Source organism: Mercenaria mercenaria, chromosome 3, assembly GCF_021730395.1.
Source record: "Mercenaria mercenaria strain notata chromosome 3, MADL_Memer_1, whole genome shotgun sequence".
Lineage (NCBI taxonomy): Eukaryota > Metazoa > Mollusca > Bivalvia > Venerida > Veneridae > Mercenaria > Mercenaria mercenaria.
This window is the reverse complement of record NC_069363.1, coordinates 7,528,661-7,551,615: the sequence shown is the minus strand read 5'-3', so window position 1 is coordinate 7,551,615 and position 22,955 is coordinate 7,528,661. Positions and strand designations below refer to the sequence as shown.

At 36.0% G+C, this 22,955-nt stretch overlaps 1 protein-coding gene across 1 annotated transcript in view; it reads left to right on the top strand.

Annotated features, from left to right (window-relative positions):
* Positions 1 to 22,955, top strand: part of LOC123525504 (intraflagellar transport protein 172 homolog) — a 56,896-nt gene that overhangs the window by 8,513 nt on the left and 25,428 nt on the right. The window contains exons 2-19 of the mRNA XM_053537818.1: positions 410 to 553; positions 932 to 1,044; positions 1,515 to 1,620; positions 1,998 to 2,077; positions 2,457 to 2,544; positions 2,819 to 3,033; positions 3,408 to 3,531; positions 3,882 to 4,139; positions 4,861 to 4,914; positions 10,676 to 10,865; positions 13,634 to 13,698; positions 14,325 to 14,372; positions 14,669 to 14,836; positions 17,292 to 17,428; positions 17,716 to 17,823; positions 18,067 to 18,244; positions 18,954 to 19,031; positions 19,943 to 20,023. Of these exons, the coding sequence (XP_053393793.1) occupies positions 410 to 553; positions 932 to 1,044; positions 1,515 to 1,620; positions 1,998 to 2,077; positions 2,457 to 2,544; positions 2,819 to 3,033; positions 3,408 to 3,531; positions 3,882 to 4,139; positions 4,861 to 4,914; positions 10,676 to 10,865; positions 13,634 to 13,698; positions 14,325 to 14,372; positions 14,669 to 14,836; positions 17,292 to 17,428; positions 17,716 to 17,823; positions 18,067 to 18,244; positions 18,954 to 19,031; positions 19,943 to 20,023 (2,235 nt within the window). The remainder of the gene's footprint in view (positions 1 to 409; positions 554 to 931; positions 1,045 to 1,514; positions 1,621 to 1,997; positions 2,078 to 2,456; positions 2,545 to 2,818; positions 3,034 to 3,407; positions 3,532 to 3,881; positions 4,140 to 4,860; positions 4,915 to 10,675; positions 10,866 to 13,633; positions 13,699 to 14,324; positions 14,373 to 14,668; positions 14,837 to 17,291; positions 17,429 to 17,715; positions 17,824 to 18,066; positions 18,245 to 18,953; positions 19,032 to 19,942; positions 20,024 to 22,955) is intronic.

Genomic DNA, 22,955 nt, shown 5'->3' with positions numbered 1-22,955 from the left:
AAGTTAAGTAGCAAAGATATATAGGTGAACAAAGACACGTGACCCTAATCATGCCAATGGCAAATGAATTTAAATGAGTTATAGAAAATAACAAGGTGTCAGCATCATTTACTTGACAATATTATACCTGTAAAGAAAAGGCATTTTGTTCTAAATTAGTATAATCATTCAGTGATGGGAACTTTAAATTGTTAGTGTCCGTGCATAAAAATGAAACTCATAATTGGACTTTGAAATAACATTAATAAGACGATGGGTGTCAAAAAATTTTTGTTTCTATGACAATACCAACTTATTGGACTATATCTTACTCATGATAGACTACATGTATTGCATTTACTAGTTTGTCATTTTAAGTATTTACGTGTCAGTATTTGCTCAGACCATAAAGCTTACATTTTTGTTACAGGATGGGGCAGCAAAGATTTGTGCCATGGCTTGGTCACCAAACAACATGAAGTTTGGAGTATGTACTTCAGACAGAGTGGTTTTGTTGTTTGATGAACAAGGAGAAAAAAGAGACAAGTTTTCTCTCAAACCAGCCGATTCAAAGGTCAGTCAAGGCTGTCTTAAAGATCATGAAATGTTCATGTTTCTATTTATATCTCAGAAAATTTTTGCATTCCAGTTTCAAGAAACTCCAGTCACTTTTATCATTCATTATTGTACAGCTTTTCTTTAGTCATAAGTGTGTCCAGGATAATCTGTGGCTTTTAAGAATAGTTTCGTGAATAAGTTATATGAATAGACAGAATAGTTACAAATTAATACTTAACACCATCAAAAGCTTAATTTAGAATGTTCAAATATTTTTCTTGAAAATATTTTGTCAGGGCTGTTTTGATATTAGTCCTCATATTTTAACCTATAGACAGGGTAGGCTGTTTAGCAGCAAGGATTTAGACCTTTTATATGAATATTCTTATTTCAGTATGGAAAGCGAAGTTACACAGTGAAAGGGATTGCATTCTCTGGTTGTTCAACCAAACTGGCAGTGGGACAGACAGACAATATTGTTTATGTGTACAAAATTGGAGAAGATTGGTAAGACTTTAAATCTAAATATTTATGAACTGTCACCCAGCAGCTGCATCATCATAACCAGCTCTGTATGGAACTATTATATCTGACCTGTAAAAATGCCCCTTTGCCATCAAGGGAAATGTTCTAATGTAAAATAGAAGTGAAAAAAAAACGGTCTCTCTTATCTACATTTTGATTGCATAACTAATGATGTGTAACACGTTTTGTAACATTTTGTGTGAGGTAACACTTTAATTAAAGGTAAATGGTAAAGGTAAACTTTATTTGACATTGCATATAATCAGCAGACAAAATGAGCTACAAAGCATTTGTGCAACAAACTTGATATGCAGTAACACATGCTTACCTAGGCTTATTTGCAACCCTTTTCATAAATACTGAGTGCATAGCTAAGTTGAGCTATTGATACTGTATGAAGTCACTTACAGGTTAGTTGGCTTCACAGCTAATTAGAGCATTTTTTTCCTCAGGGGAGAGAAGAAAGTGATCTGTAACAAGTTTATTCAGCAGAGTGCTGTAACCTGTCTCATCTGGCCAGCAGATCAACCAATTGTGTTTGGACTTGCAGATGGAAAGGTATGTATTGACAATGATGAGTTTGTCTGCTTTAAACTCCCACTTCTTTCTTACAGAATTACAAAATTTCAAATGAAGCTGTAATGTAGAGAAATTAAACAAGCTTTAAAAAGAAGATGCAGTGGTGCAGGTGTAGGGCATAGATCTTCTATCCAGGATGTCAATAGTTTGCATCCTGGTTCAGCCTGCACAATTCCAAATTACAGGACATATTGGCCAAAGGTTTAGGAAGCTGCCATCATGTGTAGCTGACAAGAGACTTGAAAGCTTCATTTGCAGCAGATGCAAGTAGCATAAACCTATACACACATATTTACCATAACTGGTATAAAGTACAAAATTAGGACAAAGTTAAATCATGTCATTTATAATTTCAGGTCCGAGCTGCAAATATAAAAACAAACAAGTCATCAACAATTTATGGTACAGATTCGTATGTTGTATCCCTGGCAGCAAAGTAAGTTACATGTTTAGTCTGAATAATATTATGCTTTAATCACTCTCACTGAGATAATTTTTTAAATAATCCATATTTCTATTTTACCAGAATTAAATGTGTAGCTTTAGCACAAGTAGTAGACTGTTTTTAAAGTGAGATAGAATGTATCAGTTTGATAGACCTGGGTACAATTACACAAGTATGTAATCAATTAAATTACAATTACAAATGTTATCAATTACTTTGTGATTACTCCCGAGTTTAAACATCATTGATTAAAAAACAAATTACTTTACTGAATTTAGATAAATGAAATGAACCCATTAATATTGATCAGATATGTAATGAAAAAATGTATATATTTCAATGGATTTACCGGTAATTTACTATATTACAGCCCATCAGGGAAAGGGTTTCTGTCAGGACATGCAGATGGTTCCATTGTGAGATTCTTCTTTGATGATGAGGGAACTGGGGACCAGCAGGTACACTTACAAAATCTCTGTATCTGATGTATAAACTAATAGCAGCTTTTTCCAAAGAATAATTCATTTCTTGGCTCCTCTGAATGTTGTTGTTCAAAAATTGTCTGAAAATCTTTTAAAATTAGGTATGCAAATTTCACGTATGTTTGTCATCTGCAGTTTGTTTAGCTTACGTAGATATAATTAAGTATTGTTCTTCATTAATGGGAAAAGTACTCTTTTTTTTCAGTTTTCCAGTTTTGACAAAATCCAATTTTATGTTGTAATATTGTAGGGAAAAATCAGCACACATCCATGCCCACCTTATGCCTTGGCTTACTCCCAGAATGCAATAGTTGCTGCTGGATGTGACAAGCGTATCATTGCCTATGGACGTGAAGGACGGAGCTTTCAGCATTTTGACTATAGCAGAGATGATGATGAGCATGAATTTACTGTAGCTGTATGCAGTCCTAGTGGACAGTCTATTGTTGTAGGCAGTTTTGACAGGTTTGTAATGCTATAATGTTTTTAGTTTTTTCATGTTGTAAAGTTGTAATGTTTTTGCAAAACAATTAAGTTTGATAGTATTGAAATATAGCTAGAAGACCACAGTTGTGCAGCTGAAGTATTGTTACAAATGACATTGAATTTAATATAAGCAAACTGCATATATGTGGTAAGTGTAGATTGTGTGAATTAACTATGGCAAACAAAAACCACAGTATAATTGTCTTTTGTTATTTTTGTTTTATAAATGTTAGTACCAAGATTCTGTGTCAAGAGTTTATTCTCAGACTATCAACTGAAAGTATATAGTTTAGTAATAATCTAGTGCCAGCATGTTGCAAGAAATAGCTGCTTATCATGTTTTGCATTTTAAGATTACGTGTACTGAACTGGAGTCCAAGAAGACAGATGTGGGATGAACCAAAGTGTAAGGATATAAGGAACTTGTACACCATAACTGCACTCGCCTGGAAGAAAGATGGAGCTAGAGTCACTGCTGTAAGTTTTTGTATGACAATTTTGATGTTTCTTAACAAATTGAAATATTTAAAGTAAAACATATTTATGGAAAGACCATTGGTAGTTGCTTGCAAGTCATTGGCTAGATACTGAAGATTTACATGATTCTCATTCGATAATCTTGTTAACTAGTTGTAAATCAAATGTCATTTTCCATGGAACTGTAACTTTAGGTTATAAAATTGTAATGCTTTTCAAAGAAAGTGAACGGAAATCTGTATGTTGACAAATTGAAAAACAGCTATACAATTTGTTTTGAAAAGTTTCAAGTGTGCTTAGTTTTGTAATTTTTATATTCTGGCTAACAATAGTTTAATCCTATTTTTCAGGGTACTCTTTGTGGTGGTGTAGAATTGTTTGACTGTTGCCTGAAGCGAACAATTTATAAGAACAAGTTTGAGATGACGCACGTTGGTCCTAATCAAGTGATTGTGAAGAACCTGTCCAACAACACCCGTGTTGTTCTCAAATCTCACTATGGTTACGAGATTGACGAAGTGAGGATTATGGGTAAAGATCGATACCTGGTCTCTCACACCTCAAACACACTGCTTCTTGGTGATTTGCAGTCTAATAAACTTAGTGAGGTATGGAATTATATCAAAATTGAATTAAAGAAAATACATGCATTGTTGGTATTCAGGTTTTCGTTCAGCAGTTGTTTTTGGTTGTTTTATTACCAGAATTCTCTGCTTTAGTTGATATGCTTTGTACTGGAGGCTTCAATTAGTTAAAATCAAACGTAGAATTTATTGAAAATATTTTTGAAGTATGTGTGCCACCACCCTACATATACATGCTCAGCTCTCTGTTAATGAAGTTGTAAACCATGTGTTTATGCAGTAGGTTTTTGTTATTTGCATCACACACTTGTCAGGATCAGAGGTGCAATTAATAGCAGTATTGATATACCCAAAAATGGGTTTATTAGATACAGTAATCATATACTCTCAATGTGTAATACTTACAGTCAAGTATGACTAGAGTCAGCAGAAAGTAAAATTTAATGTAAAATATCAGATATATAGGAATTGATTGGTGTTTCATATGCAAATACTTGGAATATTCAAATAACCCATTTTCAAATAAGTGAAATCTACTGTAATGTTACGAAAGTAACTTGCAGTCTGAATTTAACTTAGATACTGGTAAGAGAACAGCATTTCATCCCTACAAATAAAAGTGTAAAACTTGCGACTCTATATCAAGTATGTTTAAGGGCAGATGTATTTCTTAGAAAATGTGAATTCTTTACAAAGAATCTAGGTTAAAATGAAAACATGATTATGGTTACATAATATTTTACAGGTACCATGGCAAGGGTCTGGTGGAAATGAAAAGTATTACTTTGACAATGAAAGTGTAAGTATTTTTCTCTTCCAAACAGCGATTCACATTTGTACTACATGACCATAAATTATATTTCTGTATTGGATGAAACAAATTACATATTTGACGATGCAATAACTTTGATTCAAACCTCCAAGTTAAGTAACTGATAAAAGGTGTTGACTGATTGAAGTATCTGATTGAATATAAAAATCAATAATAACTTGGATGCAATTGTGTCTATCTGATTGTTTTCCTTTTTTCTGAGAAATGCAAGCGTAGAATAAAAAGATCTTTTTTCGTTGTCCTGTACAATACAGGGTATATTTGGACTTGTACGCACCTGAAAATATACCAGACTCGCCTTGTACAGAACAATGTTAAATAACATATTTGAATTAAATCCATATAGGATTAATATCAGTTGAGATTTTTATACGCCAAAAGAGACGTATTATGTTATGACCCCAGTGTCCATTCTCATCCATCAGATGTTCGTCAAAATCCCGAGACGAACCTCTGATTTATTTCTGTCGTTTATTTGGTGAGCATGCGCACTCGTAATTACTACCGGGAGAAGTTTCAGCCAATCAATGTTCGCCACTATTTGGCACGCCGAATTGAAATTTCAAACAATATGTAAGCAAGGTAGTTGCTTACGATGGATAAAGGCGATATTCCATGATTGTGATTATTTCTGTTATTCGATGTTAAGAAATTTACCTGAAGAAAGAATAATATTCCTCGTAAGTCGGCATCGATATGAAAGGACGCGGTCACGCTTTTCACGGACGATTTTGATTGGTTCGCTACATTTTGTCGCGAAACGACGCTGATTGGCTGAAATGTTTTACTTGTAATGTAAACAAACCACAAATATCGGCGAAATGTGCCAGAGGTTAATCCGGGGAACCACGGTAGACCTCTGGTATGCGAGAATGCCAGTGTCAGTCTGTTGTGTAATTCCAGGTTGTGGAGTTTAGGTACTTTAAGAACATTTTAATGAATTTGCAATCCTTGTATTTTCTGAAAGTATTGACTTTTTTTAGCTCACCTGTCACAAAGTGACAAGGTGAGTTTTTGTGATCGCGCGGTGTCCGTCGTCTGTCGTCCGTCCGTGCGTCCGTAAACTTTTGCTTGTGACCACTCTAGAGGTCACATTTCTCATGGGATCTTTATGAAAGTTGGTCAGAACGTTCACCTTGATGATATCTAGGTCAAGTTTAAAACTGGGTCACGTGCCGTTAAAAACTAAGTCAGTAGGTCTAAAAATAGAAAAACCTTGTGACCTCTCTAGAGGCCATAATTTTCAATGGATCTTCATGAAAATTGGTCAGAATGTTCATCTTGGTGATATCTAGGTCAAGTTCGAAACTGGGTCACGTGCGGTCAAAAACTAGGTCAGTAGGTCTAAAAATAGAAAAACCTTGTGACCTCTCTAGAGGCCATATATTTCACAAGATCTTCATGAAAGTTGGTCAGAACGTTCACCTTGATGATATCTAGGTCAAGTTCGAAACTGGGTCACGTGCCTTCAAAAACTAGGTCAGTAGGTCAAATAATAGAAAAACCTTGTGACCTCTCTAAAGGCCATATTTTTCATGGGATCTGTATGAAAGTTGGTCTGAATGTTCATCTTGATGATATCTAGGTCAAGTTCGAAACTGGGTCACGTGCCATCAAAAACTAGGTCAGTAGGTCTAAAAATAGAAAAACCTTGTGACCTTTCTAGAGGCCATATATTTCACAAGATCTTCATGAAAATTGGTCAGAACATTCACCTTGATGATATCTAGGTCAAGTTCGAAACTGGGTCACGTGCCTTCAAAAACTAGGTCAGTAGGTCAAATAATAGAAAAAACCTTGTGACCTCTCTAAGGCCATATTTTTCATGGATCTGTGTGAAAGTTGGTCTGAATGTTCATCTTGATGATATGTAGGTCAAGTTCAAAACTGGGTCACGTGCGATCAAAAACTAGGTCAGTAGGTCTAAAAATAGAAAAACCTTGTGACCTCACTAGAGGCCATATATTTCATGAAATCTTCATGAAAATTTGTCAGAATGTTCACCTTGATGATATCTAAGTCAAGTTTGAAAGTGGGTCACATGCCATCAAAAACTAGGTCAGTAGGTCAAATAATGAAAAAACCTTGTAACCTAACTAGAGGCCATATTTTCCATGGGATCTGTATGAAAGTTGGTCTGAATGTTCATCTTGATTATATCTAGGTCAAGCTTGAAAGTGGGTCACGTGCCGTCAAAAACTAGGTCAGTAGGTCAAATAATAGAAAAACCTTGTGACCTTTCTAAAGGCCATATTTTTCAATGGATCTTCATGAAAGTTGGTCTGAATGTTCATCTTGATGATATCTAGGTCAAATTCGAAACAGGGTCATGTGCGGTCAAAAACTAGGTCAGTAGGTCTAAAAATAGAAAAACCTTGTGACCTCTCTAGAGGCCATACTTGTGAATGGATCTCCATAAAAATTGGTCAGAATGTTCACCTTGATGATATCTAAGTCAGTTTCGAAAGTGGGTCACGTGCCATCAAAAAGTAGGTCAGTAGGTCAAATAATGAAAAAACGTTGTGACCTCTCTAGAGGCCATATTTTTCATGGGATCTGTATGAAAGTTGGTCTGAATGTTTATCTTGATGATATCTAGGTCAAGTTTGAAACTGGGTCAACTGCGATCAAAAACTAGGTCAGTAGGTCTTGAAATAGAAAAACCTTGTGACCTCTCTAGAGGCCATATCCTTGAATGGATCTTCATGAAAATTGGTCAGAATGTTCACCTTGATGATATCATGCTATCTAGGTCAAGTTTGAAACTGGGTCATGTGCCTTAAAAAACTAGGTCAATAGGTCAAATAATAGAAAAACCTTGTGACCTCTCTAGAGACCATATTTTTCAATGGATCTTCATGAAAATTGGTCAGAATTTTTATCTTTATAATATCTAGGTCAAGTTCAAAACTGGGTCACATGAGCTCAAAAACTAGGTCACTATGTTTTTAGCTCACATGTCACAAAGTGACAGTGTGAGCTTTTGTGATCGCGCAGAGTCCGTCGTCCGTGCGTGCGTCCGTGCGTAAACTTTTGCTTGTGACCACTCTAGAGGTCACATTTTTCATGGGATCTTTATGAAAGTTGGTCAGAATGTTCATCTTGATGATATCTAGGTCAAGTTCGAAACTGGGTCAACTGCGGTCAAAAACTAGGTCAGTAGGTCTAAAAATAGAAAAACCTTGTGACCTCTCTAGAGGCCATATTTTTCACAAGATCTTCATGAAAATTGGTCAGAATGTTCACCTTGATAATATCTATGTCAAGTTCGAAACTGGGTCACGTGCCATCAAAAACTAGGTCAGTAGGTCAAATAATAGAAAAACCTTGTGACCTCTCTAGAGGCCATATTTTTCATTGGATCTGTATGAAAGTTGGTCTGAATGTTCATCTTGATGATATCTAGGTCAAGTTCGAAACTGGGTCAGCTGCGGTAAAAACTAGGTCATTAGGTCTAAAAATAGAAAAAACCTTGTGACCTCTCTAGAGGCCATACTATTTGAAGGATCTTCATGAAAATTAGTCAGAATGTTCACCTTGATGATAGTCTAGGTCAAGTTCGAAACTGGGTCACGTGCCGTCAGAAACTAGGTCAGTAGGTCAAATAATAAAAAAACCTTGTGACCTCTCTAGAGGCCATATTTTTCATGGGATCTGTATGAAGATTAGTCTGAATGTTCATCTTGATGATATCTAGGTCAGGTTCGAAACTGGGTCAGCTGTGGTTAAAAACTAGGTCAGTAGGTGTAAAAATAGAAAAACCTTGTGATCTCTCTAGATGCCATATTTTTCACAAGATCTTCATGAAAATTGGTCTGAATGTTCACCTTGATGATATCTAGGTCAAATTCGAAACTGGGTCACGTGCCGTCAGAAACTAGGTCAGTAGGTCAAATAATACAAAAACCTTGTGACCTCTCTAGAGGCCATATTTTTCATGGGATCTGTATGAAAGTTGGTCTGAATGTTCATCTTGATGATATCTAGGTCAGGTTCAAAACTGGGTCACATGAGGTCAAAAACTGGGTCACTATGTCAAATAATAGAAAAAAATAACGTCATACTCAGTTCAAAACTGGGTCATGTTGGGACAGGTGAGCGATTCAGGACCATCATGGTCCTCTTGTTTATTATGGCAGAGTTTGCAAGTCAGCTTTATTTTTGCAGAACCATTTTTAGCTCACATGTCACAAAGTGACAGTGTGAGCTTTTGTGATCACGCAGCATCCGTCGTCCGTGCGTCCGTCCGTGTGTAAACTTTTGCTTGTGACCTCTCTAGAGGTCACATTTTTCATGGGATCTTATGAAAAATGGTCAGAATGTTCATCTTAATGATATCTAGGTCAAGTTCGAAACTGGGTCACGTGCGGTCAAAAACTAGGTCAGTAGGTCTAAAAATAGAAAAACCTTGTGACCTCTCTAGAGGCCAGATTTTTTAAAAGATCTTCATGAAAATTGGTCAGAATGTTCACCTTGATGATATCTAGGTCAAGTTCGAAATTGGGTCACGTGCCATCAAAAACTAGGTCAGTAGGTCAGATAATAGAAAAACCTTGTGACCTCTCTAGAGGCCATATTTTTTAATGGGATCTGTATGAAAGTTGGTCTGAATGTTCATCTTGATGATATCTAGGTCAAGTTCGAAACTGGGTCAGCTGCGGTCAAAAACTAGGTCATTAGGTCTAAAAATAGAAAAACCTTTTGACCTCTCTAGAGGTCATACTTTTGAATGGATCTTCATGAAAATTGGTCAGAATGTTCACCTTGGTAATATCTAGGTCAGGTTCGAAACTGAGTCACGTGCAATCAATAACTAGGTCAGTAGGTCAAATAATGAAAAAACCTTGTGACCTCTCTAGAGGCCATATTTTTCATGGGATCTGTATGAAGGTTGGTCTGAATGTTTATCTTGATGATATCTAGGCCAAGTTCGAAACTGGGTCAACTGTGGTTAAAAACTAGGTCAGTAGGTCTAAAAATAGAAAGACCTTGTGACATCTCTAGAAGTCATATTATTCACAAGATCTTCATGAAAATTGGTCAGAATGTTCACCTTGATGATATCTAGGTCAGGTTCAAAACTGGGTCATGTGCCATCAAAAACTAGGTCAGTAGGTCAAATAATAGAAAAACCTTGTGACCTCTCTAGAGGCCATATTTTTCATGGGATCTGTATGAAAGTTGGTCTGAATGTTCATCTTGATGATATCTAGGTCAATTTCGAAACTGGGTAGCTGCGGTCAAAAACTAGGTCATTAGGTCTAAAAATAGAAAAACCTAGTGACCTCTCTAGAGGCCATACTTTTGAATGGATCTTCATGAAAATTGGTCAGAATGTTCACCTTGGTGATATCTAGATCAAGTTTGAAACTGGGTCACGTGCCATCAATAACTAGGTCAGTAGGTCAAATAATGAAAAAACCTTGTGACCTCTCTAGAGGCCATATTTTCATGGGATCTGTATGAAAGTTGGTCTGAATGTTCATCTTGATGAGATCTAGATCAGATTCAAAACTGGGTCACATGAGCTCAAAAACTAGGTCACTATGTCAAATAATAGAAAAAAAACGACGTCATAGTTCAAAACTGGGTCATGTTGGGACAGGTGAGTGATTCAGGACCATCATGGTCCTCTTGTTGTAAATACTTAGCTGATAAAAGTTATTTATATTTAATGTAACTGACAAGAAAAGTGTAGTATATATTCAATATATTTGCCTGGTGATAGGTTTGCATGATATTCAATGCTGGAGAACTGACACTGGTAGAGTATGGTGAGAATGAAATCCTTGGGTGTGTGAGGACAGAGTTCATGAACCCACATCTAATCAGTGTACGCCTGAATGAGAGGAAACAGAGGGGCAATGAGAGCAACAAGAAAATAGCTTATCTCATGGACTTGAAAACCATAGCAATTAGTAAGTTATTGCTACATGTTTTCTCTCATATACATAAGCCTGGTAGTAGTTATTGTGATAGGTCATTACTCAGGGTTTTAGCTTGACTATTTGAAGAATAGGTAGAGATGTTGCACTTGTCTGTTTGAAAGTGTCAGCATTCAGGTTTTGGTTAAATTTTTGTATGTGAGCTTGTATCACAGTAACCACATGTGGGAATGGATCGGAACTTCACACACTGTTTCACTGTGATGATATGACATCTTATACATAACTCTGTTTTGCTTTATCACAAAGTTATGCTGCTTTTCAACTGAGCATTTTTTTATGCTCTCACATTTATATGGGGGGCAAATGGCATTGCTGCTGTAAGTATGTTTGTCTGTCAATACGTCCCAAAATCTTGTGTGTCCAACTTCTCCCAAACTATTTGCCTAATTTGCTTCAAACTTTCACAAATGAGCAAGCTTGATGCGCAGATGACCATAAAGAAAGGAACTTTTGCTGTGACTATTTGTACTGCAGTTATGGTCCTTTGATATTTTTAGCTCACTGTCACAAAGGGACAAGGTGAGCTTTTGTGATCGCGCAGTGTCCGTCGGTCCGTGCATGCGTCCGTGCGTAAACTTTTGCTTGTGACCACTCTAGAGGTCACATTTTTCATGGGATCTTTATGAAAATTGGTCAGAATGTTCACCTTGATGATATCTAGGTCAAGTTCGAAACTGGGTCACGTGCGGTCAAAAACTAGGTCAATAGGTCTAAAAATAGAAAAACCTTGTGACCTCTCTAGAGGCCATATATTTCACAAGATCTTCATGAAAATTGGTCAGAGTGTTCATCTTGATGATATCTAGGTCAAGTTTGAAACTGGGTTACGTGCCGTCAAAAACTAGGTCAGTAGGTCAAATAATAGAAAAACTTTGTGACCTCTCTAGAGGCCATATATTTCACAAGATCTTCATGAAAATTGGTCAGAGTGTTCATCTTGATGATATCTAGGTCATGTTCGAAACTGGGTTACGTGCCTTCAAAAACTAGGTCAGTAGGTCAAATAATAGAAAAACCTTGTGACCACTCTAGAGGTCACATTTTTCATGGGGTCTTTATGAACATTAATCAGAATGTTCACCTTGATGATATCTAGGTCAAGTTCGAAACTAAGTCACATGCGGTCAAAAACTAGGTCAGTAGGTCTAAAAATAGAAAAACCTTGTGACCTCTTTAGAGGCCATATATTTCACAAGATCTTCATGAAAATTGGTCAGAATGTTCACTTTGATGATATCTAGGTCATTTTCGAAACTGGGTTACGTGCCATGAAAAACTAGATCAGTAGGTCAAATAATAGAAAAACCTTGTGACCACTTTAGAGGTTACATTTTTCATGGGGTCTTTATGAAAATTGGTCAAAATGTTCAACTTGATGATATCTAGGTCAAGTTCGAAACTGGGTCACGTGCGATCAAAAACTAGGTCAGTAGGTCTAAAAATAGAAAAAACCTTGTGACCTCTCTAGAGGCTATATATTTCACAAGATCTTCATGAAAATTGGTCAGAATGTTCACCTTTATGATATCTAGGTCAAGTTCAAAACTGGGTCACGTGCCATCAAAAACTAGGTCAGTAGGTCAAATAATAGAAAAACCTTGTGACCTCTCTAGAGGCTATATATTTCACAAGATCTTCATGAAAATTGGTCAGAATGTTCACCTTGATGATATCTAGATCAAGTTTAAAACAGGGTCACGTAACTTTGAAAACTAGGTGAATAGGTCAAATAATAGAAAAACCTTGTGACCTCTCTAGAGGCCATATTTTTCAATGGATCTTCATGAAAATTGGTCAGAATTTTTATCTTGATGATATCTAGATCAGATTCAAAACTGGGTCACATGAGCTCAAAAACTAGGTCACTATGTCAAATAATAGAAAAAACGATGTCACTCAGAACTGGGTCATGTGGGAACAGGTGAGCGATTCAGGACCATCATGGTCCTCTTGTTTCTATATAAATATAGAGAAAAATCTTGTGTCCAACTCTTCAAATGCTATTGAAAGGATATGTTTGAAAGTTTCATAGATGATGGACCTTTGTGTGAAGATGACCATAGATAATGGACTTTTTTTCTGTGGCTATTTTTTTCTAGAATTATGGCCCTTCTTAATTTCACAAAAAAGGACATAGTGAAGAAATTTGATGTGTTCAACTCATCATACACTTTTTAAAGGAATGGATTCAGAGTTGCTCAGATGCACAACCTTATCCGAATATGACAAAGGATGGCACAGTATGTGGGGGCATCCGTGTCTTATGAACACAATTCTAGTTGGTCTTGTTTAGCATCATAAGAAGACTCAAAATTAATGCATCTTTTATACATGTTCATGTATAAGTTTTTTTTATCTTAGCTTTTTAGTGACAAATCTTTTTAATAGTTAAGCATTGCTACCCTCTGACAGCTGTTGTTTAGCATATCCTTAAAGACACATGTGGTAAAACCAATCAGAATGTGGGTAGGGTTGACATTTGGTGATCTTTGCCAGCAGAAGTTAGTGTTATTTCGTGGACTTTAATACCATAACAATAAGAAACCTTTACTGGCCATTTTATGCAGTTGGTAATACAGTTGTAATAAGTTATGGCTGCAGTCAGGCTCTCACAAATGAAAGGTTTTGCAAGTGTTTGCCTAAGGTTGATAAAAACTAAAAAATGAATGAAGTAATTACCACTTTCATAATAATTATTTAGGAAAAAACTAACATTCTGGTTGTCTTTCAAATTTCAGTGGACCTGATGAGTGGTATAAATGTTGGACAGATCAACCATGAATTTAAAATTGATTGGCTGGAGGTAAAATCTCACTGCTCTTTAGTTCTTTTAAAAATGATAGTTAACTGTTCGATTTTTTTGTTTAATGGCATTCTCGAGAATGCAGGCATTGAATAAACTTTATAAGATTTTTATATTCCTGATTGGAAGTGATTGATCTTTTATTAATAAGAAACTCTCTCTGATAAAAAGGTTGCTGACACTACTCAGTGACTGCTATAGGTTCAGACACCATGGCGACAGTAGAATTGTTTCATGTGAGGAAGCTATCCATTTAGTTAATTGAGGGTTGACGGTTCTGTTCAGGTGCTTGACCATGCCTGAAATTGTGCCTGGAATGGCACCTGGTGTCTTCATCATTAAATCTATAATATTCCCCTATAACCTATTGAGTGTCAGTGTGACTTAAAACTGATAGAAAATCACTTGAATGCTGATATTCACTGTTTCTTGAAGCATTCTTAGTAGAACTTGTGTTAAAACTATACTCTCAGTTTTTATTGACCATGTGTGGTACCATATATCTGTAACCGTTTACTTAGAATGTTATTACAGTAACAGTGGGGATGATAGACATTTTAGTTCAATATTTTGTCAAGATATATTGTACAAACAGAATTTACAGATATGTTTATTTCCATTTTCAGTTGAATGAAACTGGTAGAAAACTGTTATTCCGTGACAAGAGACTGAGGGTAAATTTTCTGAGATATCTTTAAAAGAAAATGTATAAGCTTTATTTCTTTCTTTTCAAGAACTCTATTTTTTATCAGTAATTAAAGTTAATAGTGATACTGGTAACTGTGACAAAAGACAAAAATATATTTCATGTATATCTGGTATCATTTTGCAGTAAGAAGGTTGTAAATTTGAACAATGTATTTCTTTGTTTTTGTAACATGTACAAAGTCAGTACAGAGGTTTAGTCCCTGTTGTCATTTGGATGAAGGTTTTATTCCTGACTGACTTAAATAACATGTATGTTTTACAGTTGAACTTGTATGATGTTGAGTCCCAGCAGCGATCTACAGTGCTCAGTTACTGCTCGTATGTTCAGTGGGTACCAGGCAGTGATGTTGTTGTTGCTCAGAACCGAGGCAATCTGTGTGTCTGGTATAATATAGATGCTCCAGAGAGAGTGACCATGTTTCCTTTGAAGGTAAAATTATTTTTAACCAAGATCAAACTGTGAACAACAAAACTGACACTAGATGTCACACTAGTCGCCAGAATTTACAGGCCGTTCAATCTTTTATAGATCAGATTGGAAGACGATACATAGATTTATTTGGTTATACAGTGCATTCATGGTCATGAGAAGTGTTTGTAAAATTACTTATGGTAGGTGGTGACCCATTCCATAGAGTACAGTTCATGTAGGTGAAATATTTGATCCTAAAACCTTTCACCTTGGGAACTGTGAAAGAACCTATCTCCTGTAACCTTTTGTTGTTGCTGTGGATAGTCCTGGAGGAAATAAAATCTTTACACATATAGTAACTGCTACAGTCTTAGAAACTTTAGTCAGAATTATTTGATCAACTTATTAGATACAGCTAACCAGTTTAAAGATTTGAACTGTGCAAATATGAGATGTGAGATCTAAATCTAAAATAAACCTAATGACTGACTCTGGGTTGTTTTCATTTTTTTTCTCACATTTTATTCAAAATGAAATACCAAAAACAACAGGTGTAATTAAAATAACACTGAATGAGAGACATTACTGAAAGCTTCTTAAGTATTCTGTGTGAGATTATCAGATATTCATGTTCTCTATACAGAAATTTCAGACTTGAGCTGGCTAAAACAGAAAGGTGACCTTTGTAGAAAGTAATAAACTTATGTCCTACTTCTTCTGAATAATACCTTATTAGGGATAAATTTCCAAAATTAAAATTCACCTGAATGATGGTCTCAAAACACTTCACTTGAACCTTAAAACTGCCATCTTCCTACTTCCTACTGTTAATGCTTATACATTTGCCATTTCTCGTAAACAAAGCAGTATCCTTTACCCGTCCATATAAATGAAGAGGTATTTGGAGATGTGTGCTTTCACTAAAAGCAATCTCTAGTTTGTTAGGGTTTTTTTTAGCTCAACTATACAAAGTATAAGGAGAGCTATCCTACTCAACCCGGCGTCGGCGTCTTTCCGCATCCCTACCTTGGTTAAAGTTTTTTTTACACTTTCTCATTTTTCAACTTATCTCTGTAATTACTTGATGAATTTGATTCAAACTTGAAATAGTTATTCTTCATCATCACCCACATCATCTGACATAAAGGCCATAACTCTGGCACCAATATTTCATGATTTATCCCCCTTTTCACTTAGATTTTCGGGTTAAAGTTTTGATGCACTTTCACTCTATCTCTGTTATTACTAAATGGATTTGATTCAAACTTAAAATAGTTGTTCAGCATCATCACCCACACCATATGATACAAGGTGCATAACTCTGGCACCAGTTTTTCATGAATTATTCCCCCTTTTTACTTAGAATTTCATGTTAAAGTTTTGATGCACTTTCACTCTATCTCTGGTATTACCAAATGGATTTGATTCAAACTTAAAGTAGTTGTTCAGCATCATCACCCAAACCATATGACACAAGGTGCATAACTCTGGCTCCAATTTTTCATGAATTATTCCCCCTTTTTACTTAGAATTTCATGTTAAAGTTTTGATGCACTTTCATCTCTGTCATTACTGCATAGATCTGATTCAAACTGAAAATAGTTGTTCCACATCATCACCCACATCATATGACACAAGGAGTATAATTTCGCACCAATTTTTCATGAATTATGCCACCTTTTACTTAGAATTTAAGGTTAATTTTGATGCATTTTCACTATATCTCAGTTATTATGAAATGCATTTGATTCAAACTGAAGTAGTTGTTCCACATCATCACCCACATCATATGACACAAGATGCATAACTCTTGCACAAATATTTCATGAATTATGCCCCCCTTTTGCTTAGAATATACTTGTATAATGTTTTGATACACTCTATATTTACCTCTCTGTTACTTAATATTTTTGACACAGACTCAGGCTATTGTGCAATATCTTCATCCACCATTGGAGTTAATAAATACTCCAGTGACAGCTCCAGTTTCCTCAGATTTGCCCAGTTTCACTATCCAGCATCGAAATAGTCGAGCGAGCTGTCTCCTGTGACAGCTCTTGTTTCAAGACTGTCTGTTCAATATATGGCATTCATTAATTATGTCTCCCACCACACAGTGGTATGGGAGACATATTGATTTACTCCTGTCTGTGTGTCTGTCACAAATCTTGTCCGCACTCTTAAGTGGAACATTTCTCATCCGATCTTCACCAAACTTGAACAAAATGTGTTTGCCAATATGTCCTCGGCCAAGTTCGATAACTAGCCAAATTGGCCCAGGCCCTTCGGAATTATGGCCCTTTAAACTTGTTTTTGATAACCAAAGCACTGAAAGTCTGATAAGGCAGTAGAGGTATTGGTGCATGATTGACTCATATATTACTATTCAGATGATTAGGCAGTTGTGGGAGACAAGCGCTTTTCTCAAAAGCAGCATTGGTTGTGCATTGGAACAAGGTAATATGTTTTACAGGGTGAGATAGTTGATCTTGAGAGAACAGATGGGAAGACGGAGGTTATTGTGAATGAAGGTGTTACCACCATCTCATATACACTAGATGAAGGATTGATTGAGTTTGGTACTGCTACTGATGATGGAGATTTAGAAAGGTGACTTTGATACATAACAGGCTCAGATAACTTTTGTTTAACTTGACAAATAAATCGCAGAAAGTTGAAAACAAAATATTATTCAGAAAGTGTGGACTTTTATGCAAAGACCATTGCTAGAAACATATTAATTGTTGTGTTGATTAGAAATTAAGAAAACTGTCATTGAGCATAATTAACATGACCTAGAATAACATGATACACATTAAAAATACAAAAATACTATGTTACATGCTATATTTTCCTGATATGCCTGTAAATGTTAATGGAATATTTTGTTGATTCAGAGCTGTAGCCTTCCTGGAAACCCTCGAGATGTCAGCAGAGACTGAAGCTATGTGGAAGACATTGAGTAAACTAGCAATGGAGGATAGACAGTTACATATTGCTGAAAGGTAAGTACCCTGTCTCCTCAAACATACATTGTTGCAATCATTCTGTTCGAGTTGTTAGGCAGTTTGAGTTAAATGAGGTACAGAATATTTATGTTAATTTTAGTTAAGGCTTTTATGTAATGCAGATTTGTTCCACAGCTTCTGACATACTGTCATATTGCAACAAAGCTGAAGGGAACACAATGTGGTATTTTAACATATCATCACTTTTTTATGTAATAAAGAATTGTGCTATGTTTGAAGGTGTTATGCTGCCTTGGGTGATGTAGCTAAGGCAAGATTTATGAAAGAGACATTCCGTATTGCTGAAGAAGTGGCTAAGAATACTGGTGGTGATGGATTCAATAACTATCGTGTTCGTGCCAGGATGGCTATCATGGAGAAGAGATTTAAAGAAGCTGAGGGTATCTATTTGGAACAGGTAAATGTTTTGTTGTTGTGCCTTATGTTTTATCCAAATTTTAAGGGTATGTCTCTGAAGTTAAACTCATATTGTTAGTAATTGTCATCTGGGATATATAGTATAGACTAAGGTTGGGTATTGCAAACTATATTCATGCTTTATATTATACTATACCAGCATGTGTATGCAGTATTTTCAGATGTAGTTCTGCAGAAATAAATCTTACTTTAGTTTTTCAAGCAAGATATTAGCAACAATTAAAGAAAACTGTCAAGTCTATATGGACAATGTTTTCAGAGAAGTTATGTAAACTCGACAAATCACTAGTTTCAATCAGTATTCAAATATTTCTTGAATTAATTTTTAAGAAGAACTTTTATCAGGTACTTATTCTAATAATCAAAGTATACCAGTACTCATGAGGAGTATTTGGGTACATACACCACAGGCAAAGAACTCTGGTGAAACTGGTACACCAGTGAATACTGCTAGTCCTTAATACAGATTTGCTACTCCAGTCCAATTCCAAAAAATGAAATAGATGCTCCTGCTTATTGTTTTGTTTGTAAATCTTTCTTAGACGGAGATTGTAAAGCTTAGAATTAGAATTAAGTTTTATAGTATTATCTGTATTGGACCGTGTTGGTGTTCTGGTTTACAGAATCCTGTGAGGACTGTTGATGACTTCATTTTAAATCCTTGTTTTCTTGTAACTTTATCTCAACAGAACCATGTAGATGAAGCGATGGAGATGTATCAAGAAATGCACATGTGGGATGAAGCTATTGAAGTAGCTGAGGCCAAGGTAACTTTAGCATCTTAAATCTGATGTGATAATGTATATTCATAAACATGTGCCTAAAAGATAACAAATCTACACTTCTGTTTGGATGGGAAGTCCTAGGAGGATAAAATAATTGAAGATTGTTAATCTAGTAGGGGTACTGACTGAGAGTCGGCTTGGGGCTCTAGAAAATGGCCAGAATTTTATGTTCTTAAACTGAGCATCACCAGGCATCACTTTATAAAACCCTTGCCACTTTACAAATGTAGTCTTATATTGGGATATAGGATTTTGCACTTCTTATTAATGGCTTATTATGTCTCCCACCACACAGTGGTGTGGGAGACATATTGATTTACTCCAGACTGTGTGTGTGTCTGTCTGTCTGTCACAAAGCTTGTCTGCACTCTAAGTCGAACATTTCTCATCCGATTTTCACCAAACTTGAACAAAATGTGTTTGACCATAAGACCTCGGCCAAGTTCGATAACTAGCCAAATCGGTCCAGGCGTCTTGGAGTTACGGCCCTTGAATTACCGAAAAATCAGACATTTTACTTTTATCCGCTCTGAGTTGAACATTTCCCATCCAATCCTCATCAAACTTGAACAAAATGTGTTTGGCCATAAGACCTTAGCCAAATTCGATAACTAGCCAAATCTGCCATGGCACTTTTGATTTATGGCCCTTGAATTACTGATTGGATCCACTCATCCAGACCATCTAATTGGATCCACTCGTCTAAACCATCTAGAGAAACTAGACATTTTTCATAGGGGCATTTGTGGGAGACATGCGCTTTTCTCAAAAGCATCTCTAGTTTTTTATCTTCGGTTTTATGTCTTTTTCTTGTTTATGTGCCCAAAAAAGGTGTGAAAGTTATATTTTCAAGAAAAAAAAATGTACAGTCTATTGTTCATGATTTTCTGCAGAGCCACCCAGAGTTGGAGACCTTACGGAGGAACTACTACCAGTGGTTGATGGAGACAGGACAAGAGGAGACAGCTGGAGAGGTAACAGATTTTGCCCACTTCTTTATAATAGTAGATTGCTGCCTGTATAAATACCCTAGTATTTAGTTAAACATCTGAAAAGTGCATGTAAAAGCTATGTATTGTACTTTGTCATAGAAATAGCAAAGCGCTTCATGTGAATACCTGGAACGATGAGGGATTTATTCAGAGGGTTAGATTACTGTATATTAATGTGAGGGAAATACGCTTGACCTGTCTATAATATCATCTAAAAGATGTGCTTCTTTTGTTGGATCCACCTAATCTGTAACACGGTTTTTGGTCTATTGTGGATTTATTTTGCAAGATGCAGATATGAACTGTACATCATTCTGAACTATGAGGGTGGTTGTAGGATCTTTTAAATATTTATAAAACTTAGTGTTCTATAGCCAAATAATCAATGTTTTTTGAAAGTTGAAAAAGTTTCTACAGTGAAACACTGCTCGCTTGAGCATTGATGACTCGAGTACCTGGGCTCGCTCGAGCAATTCATGTGGTCCCGGCAATCTACTTCTATTTTCTATGTGTAATTACCATGGCTGAGTCGAGCATCGTTAACTCGATCGCTCGAGCATGACAGCTGGTCCCTGTGTATTAATTTACTCTTTGCTGCTTCTGGCAAACTCGAGCAGAGGTGTCAAAATTTTTCACACCTTCGGTGGCAGAATGTATCAGTTAATGAAAAATTTCCACACACCGTGAGAATTGCGTGGTCTTTTCAACGACTATCCTAATGGTCTGTTTGATCTGATAATAAGATTAATTATTGATAAAATGTTGAAGAAAAGATTTACTGATCATATAAATGAATTACTGGTTACTTAAAACTTCGAGAGGATTGTTATGGGATCTTAGTATTTTAAGCAGCAGTTGTTTGCATGCAAATAAAGGAAATGACATAGCCTTTTCATAAAATTAAGACGACAGTTTTTAATATGCACTTGTTGATAAATAAAAATAAAAAGTCTTAGTTGTTTCTTCACATGCGCCATTTACAAATTACGTATTGAAATGCATATCATAGATAACGTTTGAAATACATTTTTTTTAGCTCACCTGTCACATAGTGACAAGGTGAGCTTTTGTGATCACCCTTCGTCCGTCGTCCGTCGTGTGTCCGTGCGTCCGTCCGTCCGTCAACAATTTCTTGTCTGCACGATAGTGGTTTCATTTATGATTTTATTTTAACCAAACTTGCATACAACTTGTATCACCATAAGATCTCGGTTCCTTTCTTGAACTGGCCAGATCCCATTATGGGTTCCAGAGTTATGGCCCCTGAAAGGGCCAAAATCAGCTATTTTGACCTTGTCTGCACAATAGCAGCTTTATTTATGATTTGATTTTTACCAAACTGGCACACAACTTGTATCACCATAAGATCTTGGTTCCTTTCTTGAACTGGCCAGATTCCTTTATGGGTTCCAGAGTTATCGCCCCTGAAAGGGCCAGAATTAGCTATTTTGACCTTGTCTGCACAATAGCAGCTTCATTTATGATTTTATTTTAACCAAACTTGCACACAACTTGTATCACCATAAGATCTTGGTTCCTTTCTTGAACTGGCTAGATGCCATTATGGGTTCCAGAGTTATGGCCCCTGAAAGGGCCAGAATTAGCTATTTTGACCTTGTCTGCACAATAGCAACTTCATTTATGATTTGAATTTAATCAAACTTGCACAAAACTTGTGTTGCCATAAGATCTCAGTTCCTTTATTGAACCAGCCAGATCCCATAATGGATTCCAGAGTTATGGCCCCTGAAAGGGCCAGAATTAGCTATTTTGACCTTGTCTGCACAATAGCAACTTCATTTATGATTTGATTTTAACCAAACTTGCACACAACTTGTATCACCACAAGATCTTGGTTCCTTTCTTGAACTGGCCAGATTCCATCATGGGTTCCAGAGTTATGGCCCCTTAAAGGTCCAAAATTGGCTATTTTGGCTTTTGCAGCCATATAGAGACTTCATTTATGGTTTTATTTGATACAATCTTCCAAAATATCTTCGACAACAATAAATCTTGGATTCCATGACAAATCAGATCCAATCGTAGGTTCCAGTGTTATTTTATATCACCCTCCCCTGATTGTAGTCAAAATGGATTTATATCAGTAAGTACTTATAGGACTTATTTGAAATTTCATTATTGTCATTAGTTGGACTGAGCCAATCAGGGTAGATAACTATGGACTGATTTTATGTCAAATTACCTCCCTTTATTTCAAATTAAAATGGGTATATCTCCGTAACTAATGAAGATACTGATCTGAAATTTCATTTATGTCAACAGATTTATTTGGCAGATCCTTCTTTTGTTCACTTACAATAATTTTCTTTTTAATTACTTCCCTTTTACGTTACTATAAATAGCTTATTTTTAGTAACTTTTTTATTATTGGCCGTAGGGAAAAACCGAGACCACTTTTCTGTGGTACAACATGGATGGTACCTCCAAATTTTAGGTGTATTTTGACATATCTATACCTTGTAAAAAAATTTTTTTTTCTTTTTGGTTAAATTTCTTTCCTTTGTTGTTCCTGTCCTTTGGACTTAGATATTTTTTCTGAGGACCTTCTTCCTCAAGTGCAATGATAACAGGTGAGCGATATAGGGCCATCATGGCCCTCTTGTTTAGAAAATGTCACAAGTATGATATAATTACGCAACCCCGTTTACTTTGCAAATGGTCGTGATGACAGTTGGTATTGGTAAAACAAACTTAAATTTTCTTCTTATATTGGTCAATGTTCGGGTCGCTCTAAACCATGGATAACTCGAGTATTTTGTTCATCCCCCTGCGACCTCGAGCGAGCGGTGTTTTACTGTATTACGATCCTCAAAGTTCTTTTAAATAATGTATGATATTAATGGTATTGTCTTACATTTATGGCAACCTTGTTACTGAAAAAGTATATCAAATA